At 40.0% G+C, this 15,711-nt stretch overlaps 1 protein-coding gene across 3 annotated transcripts in view; it reads left to right on the forward strand.

Annotated features, from left to right (window-relative positions):
- BTBD9 (BTB (POZ) domain containing 9) overlaps positions 1–15,711 on the forward strand; it is a 94,935-nt gene that overhangs the window by 63,904 nt on the left and 15,320 nt on the right. For all 3 annotated transcript variants that reach the window (XM_081771711.1, XM_081771712.1, XM_081771710.1), the window contains 2 exons: positions 3,037–3,226; positions 8,845–9,031. In XM_081771711.1, the coding sequence (XP_081627837.1) occupies positions 3,037–3,226; positions 8,845–9,031 (377 nt within the window). The remainder of the gene's footprint in view (positions 1–3,036; positions 3,227–8,844; positions 9,032–15,711) is intronic.

Consider the following 15,711-nt stretch of genomic DNA (forward strand, 5'->3'; position numbering starts at 1 on the left):
TTTCTTAGTTAAAAAATGCGTTATCTGCAAACTTTGCCATACAATTTATGTTTTTTTTTTTTTTCGTATGTTTTCATAGGTAATAAGGATGATGTGTGATCAGATTATGTGAATGAATGTATTTAATTATTCGGAAAAATACTGGGCAATGTCAGTGACCTTCACCAGTATCTTCATTCGAATTCTCAGAATGATAATAACATGTATACCATAAGTATAGGTTCTATGGAACTGAAAAGAGACGAATTTCAGATTGTAAAATGTTTTATTCTATTCTTTGAGGGAATGTGGTACGGCTCCAAGTGCTCGTGTCACCTTTGAACAAGGTATTTAACCGGTCACCTGTTAACCCCACCTCCACTCCCCATGGAAGCAAAATTGATTGATTAAAGGATCTGGCTCAATTCGTATCAATTACACTTACATGAAGGGCTAATAGGTTAGATTGTCAATGTTCTGCAAATTTTATGTATTACGTTACTATACGTGGCGATGAAACGATGGTGGTTGGCGTTATTAGTCGTAAACAAACGACGCCGATCTGGCCTAATTCAATCAATTTTACTTTCGTGGGGCCAAACAGGTTAACTTGTTATCTTTCTCCAAATTATGAGTATTACGTCACTACACATCACAATCAAACACTGGTTGCTAGCGATCAAACGATCTAGACCAATTCTGATCACTTTTGCTTGCATGGAGTGAAAATGTTACCTGCCTCTACAAAATATGCGTATTACATCACTATGCGTAGTGATCAAGCTATAATTATTGGTCATCAAACGCAATCGAACTATCTGGCCTAATGTTGATTAATTTTGCTTCCATGAGGGCTGACCCGATTTCAGTCAAGTTTGCTTACATAGAACTGAGCAAGTTAACTTTTTACTTTTCTACAAATTACGCGTATTACGTTAATACGCGTGGCGATCAAACGCTAATTGTTGGGCGATTAAACGCTAGCAAACGAAGCTCAAATGATCTGTCTCAGTTTCAACCAGTTTTGCCTCCATGGGGATAATAAGATTTATTTGGTAACTCCCCCTATAAAATTATGCGTATTACGTTACCAGGCGACGATCAAACGATAGTTCCAGACAATAAAACTAGGATCAAGCGATCTGGCCCAATTCCGTTCAATCTTTATTTGTTGGAGGCTTACAGCTTAACTTGTTAAGGTTCTACAATTTTTTTTTCTTATTATGTCACTATGCGTGTTAATCAAACGACAGTTTTCAGCGATTGAACGCAATGTAACGATGATCAAACAATCTGACTCAATTCTGATCAGTTTTGCTTCCTTGGGGGTCTAAAGGTTAACTTGGTAACTCCTCGTACAAAATATGTATATTACGTTACTACGCATTGCAGTCAAACGATTGTTGTCGGCAATCAGTAGAGATCAAGCGACGATCAAATATTCTTGCCCAATTTCAATTAGTTTTTCTTCCATGGAGCCGAATAGGTTTCCTTGCTACATGTGCATATTACATCGCTAATCGTGACGATCAAACGCAAATTGTTGCCGATCAAACGATGTGGCTCAGTTTCGATCAGTTTTGCTTGCGTGGGGCTAACAAGTTAACTTGTTATCCCATTTCCCCGTCAAATTTAAAATATGTCACTACACATGTCAGTTCCAATCAATTTGCTTCCAGTGCAGGAGGGTATTCAGCAACAGATCGCCAGTGGTATTCAGCATTCTTGAATGATTCACACGGTTCAGTAACGCATATTTTTGCTTGTTTTTGTGGTGTACTGCAAACAAGAGCACGACGAACACTAACTAAAGAACAGTTGCTTCCATTTCATCTTCAGTATGTGCAAAATCAACAGCCTGGTTATAGTTCCATACATTTGGAATTTTGTCAGTGGTGTAGTGCCCATTGTAGCGTTCTTCCGTCACATGCTGACGAAGACACCTTCACCAGAAATGGCATAACATGCATCATTGGTTACTCAGAAACAGACATGATTAAGCGGAAACAAATTTTCAACTGGTTTCTTTATGAATGTGTATTTGGTGTGATCGATGGCGGGTTTACTTGGTCCTATTATTGTCTATGCATGAATCGAGATGATTATATGCACTTTCTGCAACAAACATTGTTGAACACCGTCAAGAACTTCCCTTGGCTATTCGAATGAGTATGTACTTACCAACACGATAAGTTCCCATCCAAGAACCAGATTTATGAACTATCTTCATGAACATCTTCCAAACCGTTCTTATCACCTGGGTTCCAAGATCGCTCAATGTAATTCCCATTGACTGTTGTTTATACGTTTGGATTAAAAGTGACGTGTACATATTCAGTCATTCCATCTGAAGTAAAATGAAAAGCGTAGCCTTGAATTGTAATTTAGTGTATATTTGATAACGTCTTTCAAATAATTCTCACTTACCAAGCCTTAGAATTAAATGTGTTACAATGATAATTCACTACTTAGAAAAATAGAAAATGAATAACCATAATTCACTGTTTAGAAAAATATGAATAACCATGCTTAAAGATCTGTCATCTCTGGTAATCGTTTCTTTGCTAATAACTTAACAAAGGGATGTGCAGTTTTCACTTCAGTTTTATGTAAAAGGCAATACAATTTGTTTATGATTAAGAAAAAAAAATATGTTTCTTAAATTGGTTCAGAAATTCTAGACCTCGGGTGTAGAAGGTGATAACCCACATATCAAAAAAAGTTTGGTTCTGTGAATAAACTACACGTTGTCACAATACCCTTTCCTGCCGTCTGTATATGAAAATCAAAAATGTTTCGCTTTGAACAGACGGAGAAGAGGCTTGTCGCCTTGTTCATTCACAGAACTAAAATCTTTGTGATATGTGGGTTATCATCTTTTGCAACCGAGGTCTAGAATTATTAACCAGTAACAAAAAGTTAGAAGAATTCTTCTTCTTAAGTCATTCGTAAAATACAAATATCAGTAGATAGTATGTTTTTATGATGAAATATTCGTCGCTTGTGTCTGTTAAATTATTGTCATTTGTCTGATGTAATCTGCTTGTATAATTTCAGTTCCAAAGCAGAATGTGGCAAGAATTGAACAAAGTGCATCTGTCATCGAAGGCGTGAGTCGAAGTAGAGATGCTTTGTTGAATGGGGACGTTAAGAATTATGATTGGGACTCCGGATATACTTGTCATCAGCTCGGAAGCGGATCAATACTAGTTCAACTAGGACAGCCGTACATGGTCGACTCTATGAGGTAAATGAATTCTACATCGACATTTTCAATCACTCGTATTTTCGGTTATTGTATTTGTACTGTTAAAAACCTGGCCGTTTTGTGAGTATTCAAACACTTAAAAATTAGATTATTGTTTTATTTTACTGGATGATCAGTAAAAGTGAATAATTATGAAAGAATTCGTAGCATGCAGATGTGGGAGGAAACTGTCACTTGGCCTGAGATCAAACCAGAGACCCGTCGCACCAGAATGAGCTCCCTACCACCAGAATAAATTGAAATTATACGAATAATGACAACCCATTTTCCAATCGAGATTGGAATGGCCAATGACGAACGCTAAACCAGATGATTAGCCAATCAAGATGTCCGAAACAGTTCCCAGATACTCCAAAAAGAACTCATATAAGTTCCGTTTACTATAAGTACCACTGAACAAACTTGTCTCGACACAAAATTTATTATAACATGCTTTAACTTACCTTGTTTAATCGAATTTGCTCAGTGGTTATTCACAGGCCCGTATTTACACAGGGGCTTGAGCCTAGAGTGGCAAATCTTCAGGGACATTAAAAAAAATCAAGGTTGAAGCAAAAAAAAAAAAAAAAAAGCCGGCATTCGAGATTATACTTTAAACAATATTGCTACCACAGCGCGACCAAATTTTCTTATTACGACACCAAAGGTGTTAGAAGGAGCGTATTAGCTGCTAGCATAATCCGTGCATCTAATTTTGTACACTCCACCACTTTGCTGATGGCTTAATATAATTGGTCGTGGCTGTATTGTTTAGGCCTGTATTCTATCGAATAAATAAGTGGAAATGGACGCAAATTTTGCTTAGACTCAGGGGCCTAAAATACCTAAATACGGGCCTGATGACTCATACTTAAATCAAAGGAAAAAAATATTTTGCATTGCCGTGTCTACAGTAATTCATCCTTATTCCAGAATACATGCTTCAAGTACCAAACTCCGAGCATTCAGGATTAGGCTTCATTTCTTCCTTTATCTTTCTTTCACTTTTTTCCCCTTTACTATTTTGCACAAAGATTTCAAACTCTCCTCTTGATAAGGTACACCATCATTGTTACTATAAAGATAACCAAGAAAGTTCTGTCTTTTGTTGGAGGTATGTGCTCCATTGGCCCTCACCGTTAGTTGAATGCAAATGAAGATAAGGCGAAGGTCAGTTCTTGGTGTGAGTATATCCAACCTACTCTCTTGTTGTGGCAGTTCAGTTACACCGTGTACTTGTGTAAGGAAGAGTGAACATCGGACCACCACAGAGCGTCATAAGGGCGTGTATGCTGTACGAGTGAAACTGGGATCAAACGCCGCTGCAGCAGGATGGAAGATATGTCAGCCCTTTGGTGAGGTTGTTGTGACTACGCGGACAGTGCAGCGGTGGTTTAACAAGTTTAAGGACTGTGACGAAACACTCGAAGACGCACCACGTGCCGGAAGACCAACACGTGTAGAAAATGAAGATCGTCAGGCAGCAATTGAGGCGAACAGTGGCCATACATTTGGGAAACAGGGATTACAGTTCAGTGTGAGTGGAGAAACCATTCGGCAACACCTCCATCAATTTGGGAAACACTACAAGTTGGGTCGATGGGTCCCACATGATTTGACTCCGAGCGCAGCGCGAGCAGACACCTGTGTGTCTTTGCTGTCTCGACTAAGGAAGGAGCCATTCTTGACATGTGATGGGAAGTGGATCCTGTACGAAGCTCCACTGTGCCGTCATCATTAATTAGCATCCCATGAACCGGTTCCAAAACAGCTGAAACCAGCACTGCACCAGAAGAAGGTCCTTCTGTGTGTTTGGTGGACTGCACGCGGTATCATGTATCAGAAACTGCTACGAGCTGGTCAGAGCATCAGTGCAATGTGTACTGTCAGTAGTTGAGCCGTGTTCAAGAAGAATTCAAAACTGGAGCCAGCACTTCTGAATCGCAAAGGAGTCCTCCTGTTACAGGACAACGCTATGCCCCACGTGGCTAGGATGACTCGGGACACCGTTCTGCGCCTTGGATAGGAAACTATTGCATCCGCCATACTCCTCGGACATTGTACCGTCTGATTATCACGTGTTCCATTCCTTGGGTGATCACCTTAGAGGACGCCAGTTCAAATCCCTAGTGAAGGTGGAAAATGCACTTGATACTGTCTTCGCTTCAGTGCCCACCAAGTTCTACCGCGATGGAATCCATGGCTTTCCAGAACTTGGCAGAAGGGCGTCGATGCTGATGGGAACTATTTTTGATCTTCCTGATACGTCTTAGGTGACATACCGATGTTCGAAGGTGGTGGGTGAAAAAGCGACAGAACTTTCTAGGTTACCTTTATAGAAGGTGGAATAATATCCTATTACTGTCGCAGACAACATATTTGCTGAGAGCTAAGTGGGATCTGTTTATACTGAAGGGAACAAACCCAGAAAACAAAAAGAAAGATTGGTAAGTGATATATTTGTATCGCCCAGGATAAAAGAGTTGATTAATTCTGCCATGTAGTAGAGTCTCAAGGTGGCTCAAAACTGCGGTTGTGTAGTATTATGAAAAGACTGTTCTGGTTAATAAAAAGATTAGTTGAGAGCTAGTTTTCGTTACTTTTCCGTAGTGCACCGATATATATATATACCATATATTAGGGTGGTCCATAAATATCAGTTTTCAGATCGGGCTGGTCTCACCCCCTAAAATGGTTCCATATGGGGCTAAATTAAGCCAGGAGAAAAATTAGCTTCATTGAATACTATTAAATGGTGCCCCAAGCGACCTAAAATTTTGAATCCGATTACAGTACATAGTATATGGGTAAAATCTGGAATAAACTCATGTAATTTAGAAACGGCTAAAGGTAATGCAAAGATAACCCTGGATAATAGAAATAGAGAAAGAAACATATCTAATTTTGTATAGTACTGCTATTGCGGCCATCTTGAAATCCGCCATCTTGGATTAAGGTCAAAATTTTTAAATAGAAAGAAGGTCATGTGACGTTTTGAGGTATCGTTTTACCAGAAGCACAAATCTGGCACTGTTTTAAAGGTAACTTTAGTCATGTAAGAATTATTACCTGTGAAAAGATTTCTCTTTTTCAGATTAATAATTCTCACACGACTAAAAGTAAAGACATGAGTTTGGCGTGAAAAGAACGAAAGGGATATGCACGGCTTCAAACGAAAGAGGAAAACGAAAGAAAATGCACTTCTGAAAATGATTTGTTTGAACTTTATACGCCAAAAAACATGGAGCAGTTCAAGTAATGAAGGGGGAAACCCAGTTGAGAATGTTAGAGAAAATGTAAATACGAATGCGTGTGTGCCCGGACCGTCCAAGAGATGTAAAAGGGGAAAAAAACTAATTTTATTGCTCAAAGACTGGTGTTGCTCTTAATCGATAAAAAATCACTCATAGAGCAGCAATACATATTCTGACAGCGACGGCAGAGGCATTAGGCCACAATGTAGAGGAATTAGCAATAAATGGGTCTTGTATTCACCGATGCTGAGAGAAAACCTGTAGTGAAGTTGCACAGAACTACAAGAAACAATTTCAGAGTGCATCAAGTGCGTTAATTGTGCATTGAAACGGAAAACTACTGCTGAATTTGGCTGGCAGAGAGACTGCCGGCAGATTATCAATAATTATTACAGGAGATGGTCATGAGAGGCTAATTGGTGTTCCCATTTTGTCGTCATCAAGAGAAGAACATATTGATTCTACTATAGTACATTCGCTTGAAGAATGGAACTTGGTAAAGTTCGTGCAGGTAGTTTATTGTGACACTACTCCTTGCAATATGGATCTTGTCAACGGTGCTTGCATTCTGCTAGAGCAGTAGCTCCAAAATAACCTTCTATACCTTCCTTGGAGACACCACATTTATGAATTAGTTTTAAAATGTGTATTTGATAACTGTTATGTTTCGTTCTCATCTGGACCGGACGTTCTCTTATTGAAGTGTTTTCAGAATGAGTGGTCTAGAATAGATTGCACTAACTTTATTCCAGGAATTGATGATGATGATGTAACAAACAATATTTCCGATTTAAGAAATGAAGTGTTGAATTTTGCTATCAAACTTGTAGAAGCAGGACACTGCAGAGAAGATTATAGGGAATTTTTAGAACTGATCATCATATTCTTGGGTGGCATACCTCCTTGAGGAGTTTTCTTTCGTTTGCCTAGAGCAGTTCACCATGTAAGGTGGATTGGAAAAGCAAGCTACTATTTAAAATATTTCTCTTTCGCCAACAATTTCGATTAACGAAGCAAACAGAAACGGGTCTTCGGAGAGTATGCACTTTCTGATCCAACTATATGTTCACAGTTGGCTTAAATGTGATCAAACATCCCATTCACCATTACAAGATCTACAATTTTTTAAAGATTTGTACAGTTAAAGACAAATAGATGCTGAATTATCTGAAGTGGCTCTTTCTAAATTTTCACGCCGACTCTGGTACTTGACGGAGGAACACGTAGCATTGGGGTTTTTTGGTGATGGAGTTACCATAATGGAAAAGCAAAAAATGATTGAAAGAATTAAAACTATAAGGGGAAACCGTGAAGCAGCTTGACGCAAGAGATGATACCATAAAATTTGTTACAACAAACAAATTTTCCTCGAGAGATTTCAAATACCCAAAGGGTTTGTTGAGTGTGATCCGACTTCATGGCCAAATAACAATGACTATCTTCAAGGAAAGACAATAGTTTAATTCATCCACGTAACAAACGGTGTGCAGAAAGAGGAGTGTAACTAATAGAAGATTACAACAACGTTCTTACGAAAAATGAGGAGCACAAACAGTTTCTTTTGCAGATATAAAGGCCCACAGACAATCTTTTCCTATATGCGACAAAGTGAACTGTGTAGCAAATAAGATTCATGACTTACCAAAAAGATACTACATAAATAAGGGATATTTCAATTTCTTCCAAGTTATAATTTTTCTTTTTCCTCATAATGGTCTGTGGATCATCTTGATATTTAAAAAAAAAAAAAAAAAAAAAAAAAAAAAAACTTATTTGTAGTTCAAAGCGAAACAAGCAGTTTGTTTCAGTTTATGTAAAAGACTTCCAAAATTCTTACATATCTGTGTTCCATAACTGCAATAAAATAACGTTACATGAAGCATTTTGTTTTTCACACGTAATAACTCTTACATGAATATAGGTAACTTGAAGATAATACCAGATTTGTGCATCTGGTGAAATGTTACCTCAAAAAGATATGTTACATGACCCTCTTTCTATTTAAAAATTTTGACCTGAATTCAAGATGGCGGACTTCAAGACGGCCGCCATGATAACGTATACAAGATTAGATTCGTCTCTTCCTCTAGTTCCATTATCCAAGATATCTTTTCATTCCCTTGAGCCGTTTCTAAATTACGAGAGTTTATTCCAGGTTTTCCCCATACACTATGTATTGTAAACGCATTGAAAATTTTAGGTCGTTTGGGGCGCCATTTAAAATTATTCAATGGATCTAATTTTTCTCCTGGCTTAATTTGGTTCCATATGGAACCATTTTGGGGGGTGAGTCCAAAGAAATTCCTAAATTTATTTTTCCCCATATATATATATAAAATAACTCCTTTTGGTGGAATTTTTCAGATTGTTGCTGTGGGATTGTGATGATCGGAGTTACAGCTACTACGTGGAAGTGTCAGTCAATATGTGGGATTGGGAATTAGTAGCTGATAAAACGAGAGAATGTTGCAGGTCATGGCAAACGCTTCGCTTTGAGAAGAGGCCAGTAGTATTTATTCGCATTGTTGGGACTCACAATACCGCAAACGAGGTAAAGTATAATCTATTATTGTTAAGGTAAACTGCTTGAAGAGCTATTTTATAAATAAACTCAAAAGATCGATTTACGTTGACTGCTGTCAGCATGGTGTTAAGGGTTAGGTTTTAAGAAAAGTGGAAGTAGAGTAGATGGGAGTACCGTATATTTGTGAATCCCAAGCTGCCACCAATTTTTGTAATAAAAAATAAAGCACTTACTGGGTATTTTCAGAAGTTACAAAAAACTGCGCTAAAAATGAAATCAGATACAGACCTGCTGTAGTCTTCCTCACTGGAAGGTCCACTTAGTTTTCAGTGTCATTGTGACCTTGGTTTTCGTGTCACAGGAGATCGTCTCAGTCTGATATAATGCATTTGTTACGCAGCATTTTTTAAAGCCGTTCTCAGTTGATTCGCTGGATGCCTGTCCAAACAGTCTGGATCCATTCCGTTAGTAGAGATTCCGAGGGCTTCTTCAATTTTCCTGGTGGGGTAAGGACTTCGATGACTTTGAAGCAAACCAGTTTCTGTAGAGCTGCTTCGAATGATCTTTGGAATCCCTTTTTCACCACCACATATAACACTTGTAGTTGCAAAGTCACGCCTGTGGGATTGACCACAAGATCTGTGTTTGATTACAGGATTTCGTCCTTCACAGCTGGTGTTAGATGGCCCTTAAGAGCATCAAGGATCAACATCCCACGTTTCTTCAGAAGAGCGCCTGGTCTCCTGCTCGAGTTCGTGCGGAGCCAATCTATAACCAGCTCACTGTTCATTCACTTTTCCGTGGAAATGTAATATGACATACTAGGGAATAACTTTTCCTTTGATGTAGTTTTACGATGATTCGTGATTTCTGGGCCAGTAGATCAAACCAATACATTTTTGGCGCCTGCCTCCTTAACTTCTGTATTGCACGGCATATCAGAGTATACTGGAGTCTCGTCTGCATTTCAGATTTGCTCTAAGAGCAGTCATGCTTTTTTCATGCATGCTGTTTTTAAAACGTGTGGGTAATACTCGATCAGTTTACCATACGATGCTGGAAAACTTAGCAAGAGATGTTCGACGTCGCAAGTCCATTCCATTACATCATCTTTGTGCACCACCCAGAGCTGCTTAAAGGGACACCAAACACTAATCAACCTTTTGCTGTTGACTGCCAGACACTAAACAGAGAACGTAGGCTTCATGAATATTACGTTATTTAACTGTCCTTTTCAAATAAAATACTAATATCAACAGTGACATTTTTAACTGTTGGTGATCACTTATAATATCTCAAAAGTTGGCGCTAATAATTATTTATAATAAAACATTCTTTTTACATACGAAACTATTTACAGTTTGAAATATTTCACTTCTTCTCTCTTCACTACAGTTTATTATTTATTAATATATTTTTAAAATTTATTTTAACCATAGACAAATTGTTTCAACATGTAGACTTTGAGCCTAACTAAAAAAAAAAAAAAAAAAAATGTTACCTACACAATCTAAAACTACAGAAGTTGTTTCCGATCTATGGTGACAATTTCATACTGCTTTTATCTTAAGAGAAACCATGTCGCCACCATTGAGAGTGCTCTATTTGGTGGCCGTGCATCTGGGCAATTGCCTGACAGTGAAATTTCCACTATAGGAGACTGGTAGGCAGTGTAGTCATGTCTATCTGCAACCACTTCTCCTGACAGGCTTTCCATAGCCCTTCAACGATGAGGGGTTTCTGTGAGGCAAGGCTCGTTTCAGGAGGAAGAAGGTGCGAAAGTCCATCGGTGACGCATCAGGGGACTTTGGGACTTCACTGGAATGGTACGAATTCCAGTTTCTGGTGCCATTTGTTGAAGAAAGAGGTGGGTTGAGTGAGATGTGTAACTTGATACCTTGTCTTGATATACCCACACACGATTCTTGTCTCTCCCATAGAGATGAGGAATGTCATCGCGATAAATGGGTGTCAGGACGTTAGCCTGATAATATTCCTATTTTACCTTCGTATTTTTGACTACACGATGTATGGTCAGGTTGTTCTGTACCGAGTATCAAGCAATGAATATGAAACCTGTGCCGAAACTTTCATTGAATTCAGTGACGTGGCTTGTGACAGTCATCCAGATAAACATATGCCTTGTCCAGTGTTGCAACGAACTTCCACTTTTCACGGCCAGGTACCGCGCATACAGCTTTCTACAGTTGGCGCGACGTTCCTGGATGTGTTTTGGCAAGAGCTTATGAACAAGCCCTTTCCGTCGCTTTACCAACCTCAAATCGCGGTGAAAGATGGTGTGCACTGTCTTTAGTGATGGTTTATTATTATTATTATTATTATTATTATTATTATTATTATTATTATTATTATTATTATTATTATTATTCTCAGGCCCGTCTTGCAGAACCGGTATCTGAAAATTAAAACCGGCACGGGTTATCATCATTGCCTTTTATTTCTTTCCTTTATTTACTTTTCCATTTTGGAATAGGACACAGGTCTGAGGTCCAGGGCCCACTCAGAGTACTTAGTATGGACCCTGGTCCGAGGTATCCTTCCACTTGTGCCAACCGTTGAGACATTCACGAAGTCGAACTTGTCTCCTATGGGGACACAGTCAAAGCCAACATGCACACTGTCATACCAGATGAACCCGCCACCCGAAGGAAAGATACACTTCCAAAACCACACTCTAGTGCTTCCGGAGATCCGCTCCAAGGCACCTATGCGTGGGGACGTACTAGCACAACCACACTCGTCCTCCCTAGCAGATACAGAATTCCTGTATCTTTCACGAGACATCCTGAGGTCTCCAGTCCGGAGAAACTGGATTTCATTCATCCTTCCACATTCATTCTGCTCTTGTTTTCCTTATATGTTTTTCTCTATAGAATTGTTCTTTCTTTAGTTCCAAGTAAAGATCTGTTATTTTCTTTAGGATATTTTAATATTTCTCGCTTCTCATTATATCAGCTATTGTTTTCTGTCTTATCTCCACTCTTTTCTTAAATTTTTAACTCCTCGAGCAAGGGGCACCAGAGGATATGATGCTCTGGTGCCCCTGTTTCACCACATTCACAATTTGAATCGTCTTTGGCCTTTATTTTTTGTAGGTAGCTTTCATATGGATCATGTCCCGTTAGAAAATGAATGAGTCCTGGGCCTGGGTCAAGAAACTTCATTTGTTCTCTGATTTCTACCTTTGATATAATATTTCTAAGTCTTTGTGACTTATCAGAGTGTGTCCATTCAGTATTCCACATCTTTTTAATTCTTTCTTCAATCTCTTGGGCGTTTTCAAGAACGTCTTCCAACAGTTCCCTTACCTCCTCTTTATTATTCCTCTTCATCCAATAATTTGTTGCTCTCTGTACTGCTGTTAAGTTCAAAGGCTTGACGTCAAGTAATAAACACAGGACATTGTTGGGGGCGATGCTCTATGCACCACTTAATCTCATCAGAAGGTTTCTTTGTGGTCTGATAAAGTTTTCTTTTGTTCTCTTATTTTGAAGCAGGGGGGCACGGTGGCTCAGTGGTAGAGCGTTCACCTCTGGTGCTTGGGGTCCCGGGTTCGATCCCAGCCTCCGCCAAGTGAACTTTGTGGTGGACAAACACCGTGCTCGTGGGTTTTCTCGGGGTTCTCCCGTTTCCTCCCACTTTCTTCATTCCACCATTTCACTCATCTCTCATCATCACCGTCTCCTTTAGCCTAACCGGCATAACTGTGGGACGTAAAACTCAAAGATTTCATTTTCTTATTTTGAAGCAGTCTGTGCACCCATGTGCTAGATCCGTAAGTCATTGTAGCGCATAGCAGGGTTTCAATTTTAATATTTTATTAGGAAGTTTATATCTATTTTTACCTAGGGTTATCAATTTGTTGGTCGCCTTGTTTCCTCTCGTAACGGTTTCGTGTATGTGTTTACAAATATTCAGGTTTTCATCAATTATTACTCCTAGATATCTAAATTCTTTAACTCTGTCTATTTTATGATTGCCTAGTTTTATTTGTGGGCCTCTTCATTTTTTTTTTTTTTTAACCGAAAAGTATGCATATATACAGATGGTGATCAGAAAAATGGAAACACCTGAACGAAATTGCAACTTACCAGATTAATATGGTGTCGGGCCACCTTTCGCCTTCAGAACAGCCTTGATGCGACGTGGGATGGAGGCATAGAGGTCGTGAATGGTAGCAAGTGGAATTTCACACCATTCCTCGTGCAGGGCATCGGCCAGTTCTGTGAGAGAGGATGGAGGTGGAAATCGTCGCCGGAGTCGTGTTTCCAAGACGGACCACACATGTTCAATTATGTTGAGATCTGGGGATTGGGCGGGCCAGGGGAGGTGTTGAACTTCATCCCGATGTTCCTCAAACCACGCTGCGACAACGCCAGCTGTGTGAATGGGTGCATTATCATCCTGGAAGATGGCGTTATTGTCCGGGAACAACATCCGGACCATAGGATGCAAGTGGTCTCAAAATTGCAACATAATCGTTGGCAGTGATTCGTCCGCTAAGTGTGACCACAGGACCCAATGAAAACCATGATATGGCGGCCCACAGCATCACCGAGCCGCCGCCATGTTTCACAGTTGGGCGGAGACACTGCAGATCATAAGCTTCTTTGGGCGTTCTCCACACATAAACACGGCCCGTGGTTGGGAATAAGGTGAAGGATGACTCATCCGACCATATCACACGTTTCCAGTCCTCAACGGTCCAAGTTGCATGGTCGCGGCACCATTTGCGACGTGCGAAAGCGTTATGGTCCCTGATGAGCGGTTTGGCCCGAGCAACACGACCCCGTAAGTTCATGTCATGTAATTCGTGGCGGACTGTGATTGTCGAAACAGGGTGGGGGAGGTGCTGATTGAGTTCCTCCGTCACTTGCTCCGCAGTGGCACGACGGTTCTGCGTGACAATGCGCTTTAATACCCGGCGTGACCTGTCACTCATAATTTTCTTCCACCCACTGTTCCGCTTCCCCGATGTGGTTTTCCCGTGTGTTGTGTAGGCCGTCATCACCTTCGACACTGTCCCACGCGACACACCTAACACAGTAGCCACTGCCGTCGCACTCACTCCACATAACCGCGCACCAACAATTTGTCCTCTTTGAACATCTGAGAGGTCTCCCATTTTACACTACCTCCGTCTGCTGCAGCCACTGAATACTGCTGTTCCACTGCGCCTGACGTAGTATGGAGTTCGACCTAACACACCACCACCCGCGGTCCGGCGCTGCGGGCGCCACGACACCACTGCCAACCCATACATCTGACATGTTGCCAACTACAGGTGTTTCCATTTTTCTGATCACCATCTGTATATATTGACCGATAAGTTTAGTTTATTATCTTGACACCAGTTGTTTAGGTCTTCAACGATTGCATTTGTTTTCGTTTCTATTTCTCTTCTTGAATTGGCTGATAGTATTATCGCAATATCATCTACAAAGGCTGTTATTCTGTCTTTTCGATTGTTAGCATTTAGTTTTGTTTTTTTGCAGTCAGGGTTGTGTCAAAATGTTCCACATTAAGGGCCCTAGTATTGAGCCCTGTGGGCAGCCTTTTTCATTACGAATTTACAACTCATCTTGATCCATTTGTACTGAGATCCTTCTATTCCAAAAGTAGTGTTTAATGATATTTATAAGTTATTAGCCTGTTCGCGATACTCCTCTGTGTGGGTGGATTCTTCCCGAAGTCTAGCTCGTGTGCGGTCTCCGGCGGGAGCTCATGTGGTTCGGATTTTACGTTAATAATTAGGTCCCGTCTCATATAGCCTCTCTGCTGAAAGGGACGCAAAACTACAAATCAACTCGTGTGCGGCCAGTGGCAGGCCGGAGTTTGGTATGTTTCTACCCCACAGGAATCATCCCACACCTCGCCTTACCTACCCCTTTCGACAGCCTTGATATGCCATTTTTGGACATAGTGAATCCACGCTCCTTGCATAGTTTGATAATGGCACTATATCTGTAGTTTACATCGGAAAGGGCGGTTATGTAGCCCTCCCAATAAGCACTTATTTTCGGCGGCATTTGTTCCGGTATGCACTTACCACACCTGTCAGGCATAGTCAATGGTCCAAGGTGCCCACACAACTAGCAGCTTCTTTCTCTTCCCGCTTTGTGGTGCTGCACAAAGTGTGTAATTTCGTCACCATAGATCGGAAACAAACTCTGTACTATTCTTCCCAATTCTTTTCGAGCTTGTCGTCATCCAAATTACTATATTATGACCAGGGCCGGCGCTAGCACTTTTGTCGCCCGGGGCGGTACTTTCAAATGCCGCCCCTTTAATCCGCAAACCTTATTTTGATAGAAAACGTTCAGGTATTAAGAAAAGTAAGATACCATATTTAAAAACATATATGAAAAGGAAAATTAAACAAAAAATTGAACTGCCTCTCTCGAATGCTTACGTAATATTTAAACGACTCCATACATGTCACAATATTCGGTATGTTCGATTTCGCTGTACGGGATATACAGCAGGGCATACAGATTTTTTTATGCTTTAGTCCGACTAAGAATTTTAATTTTAAGCTTATTTTATATCAAAAGGTGTTTCCAATAGAGTATGGAGCAAAAAGATAATATAGTGAATCAAATATTACGGCAGAAAAGTAAGTAATTAGCTTAAGACTTATTATGTACTAAAACACAATAGAAATACACAAATTTAACATACTTTAA

The sequence above is a fragment of the Thermobia domestica genome, chromosome 9 (genome assembly GCF_964235325.1).
Source record: "Thermobia domestica chromosome 9, izTheDome1.hap1.1, whole genome shotgun sequence".
NCBI lineage: Eukaryota > Metazoa > Arthropoda > Insecta > Zygentoma > Lepismatidae > Thermobia > Thermobia domestica.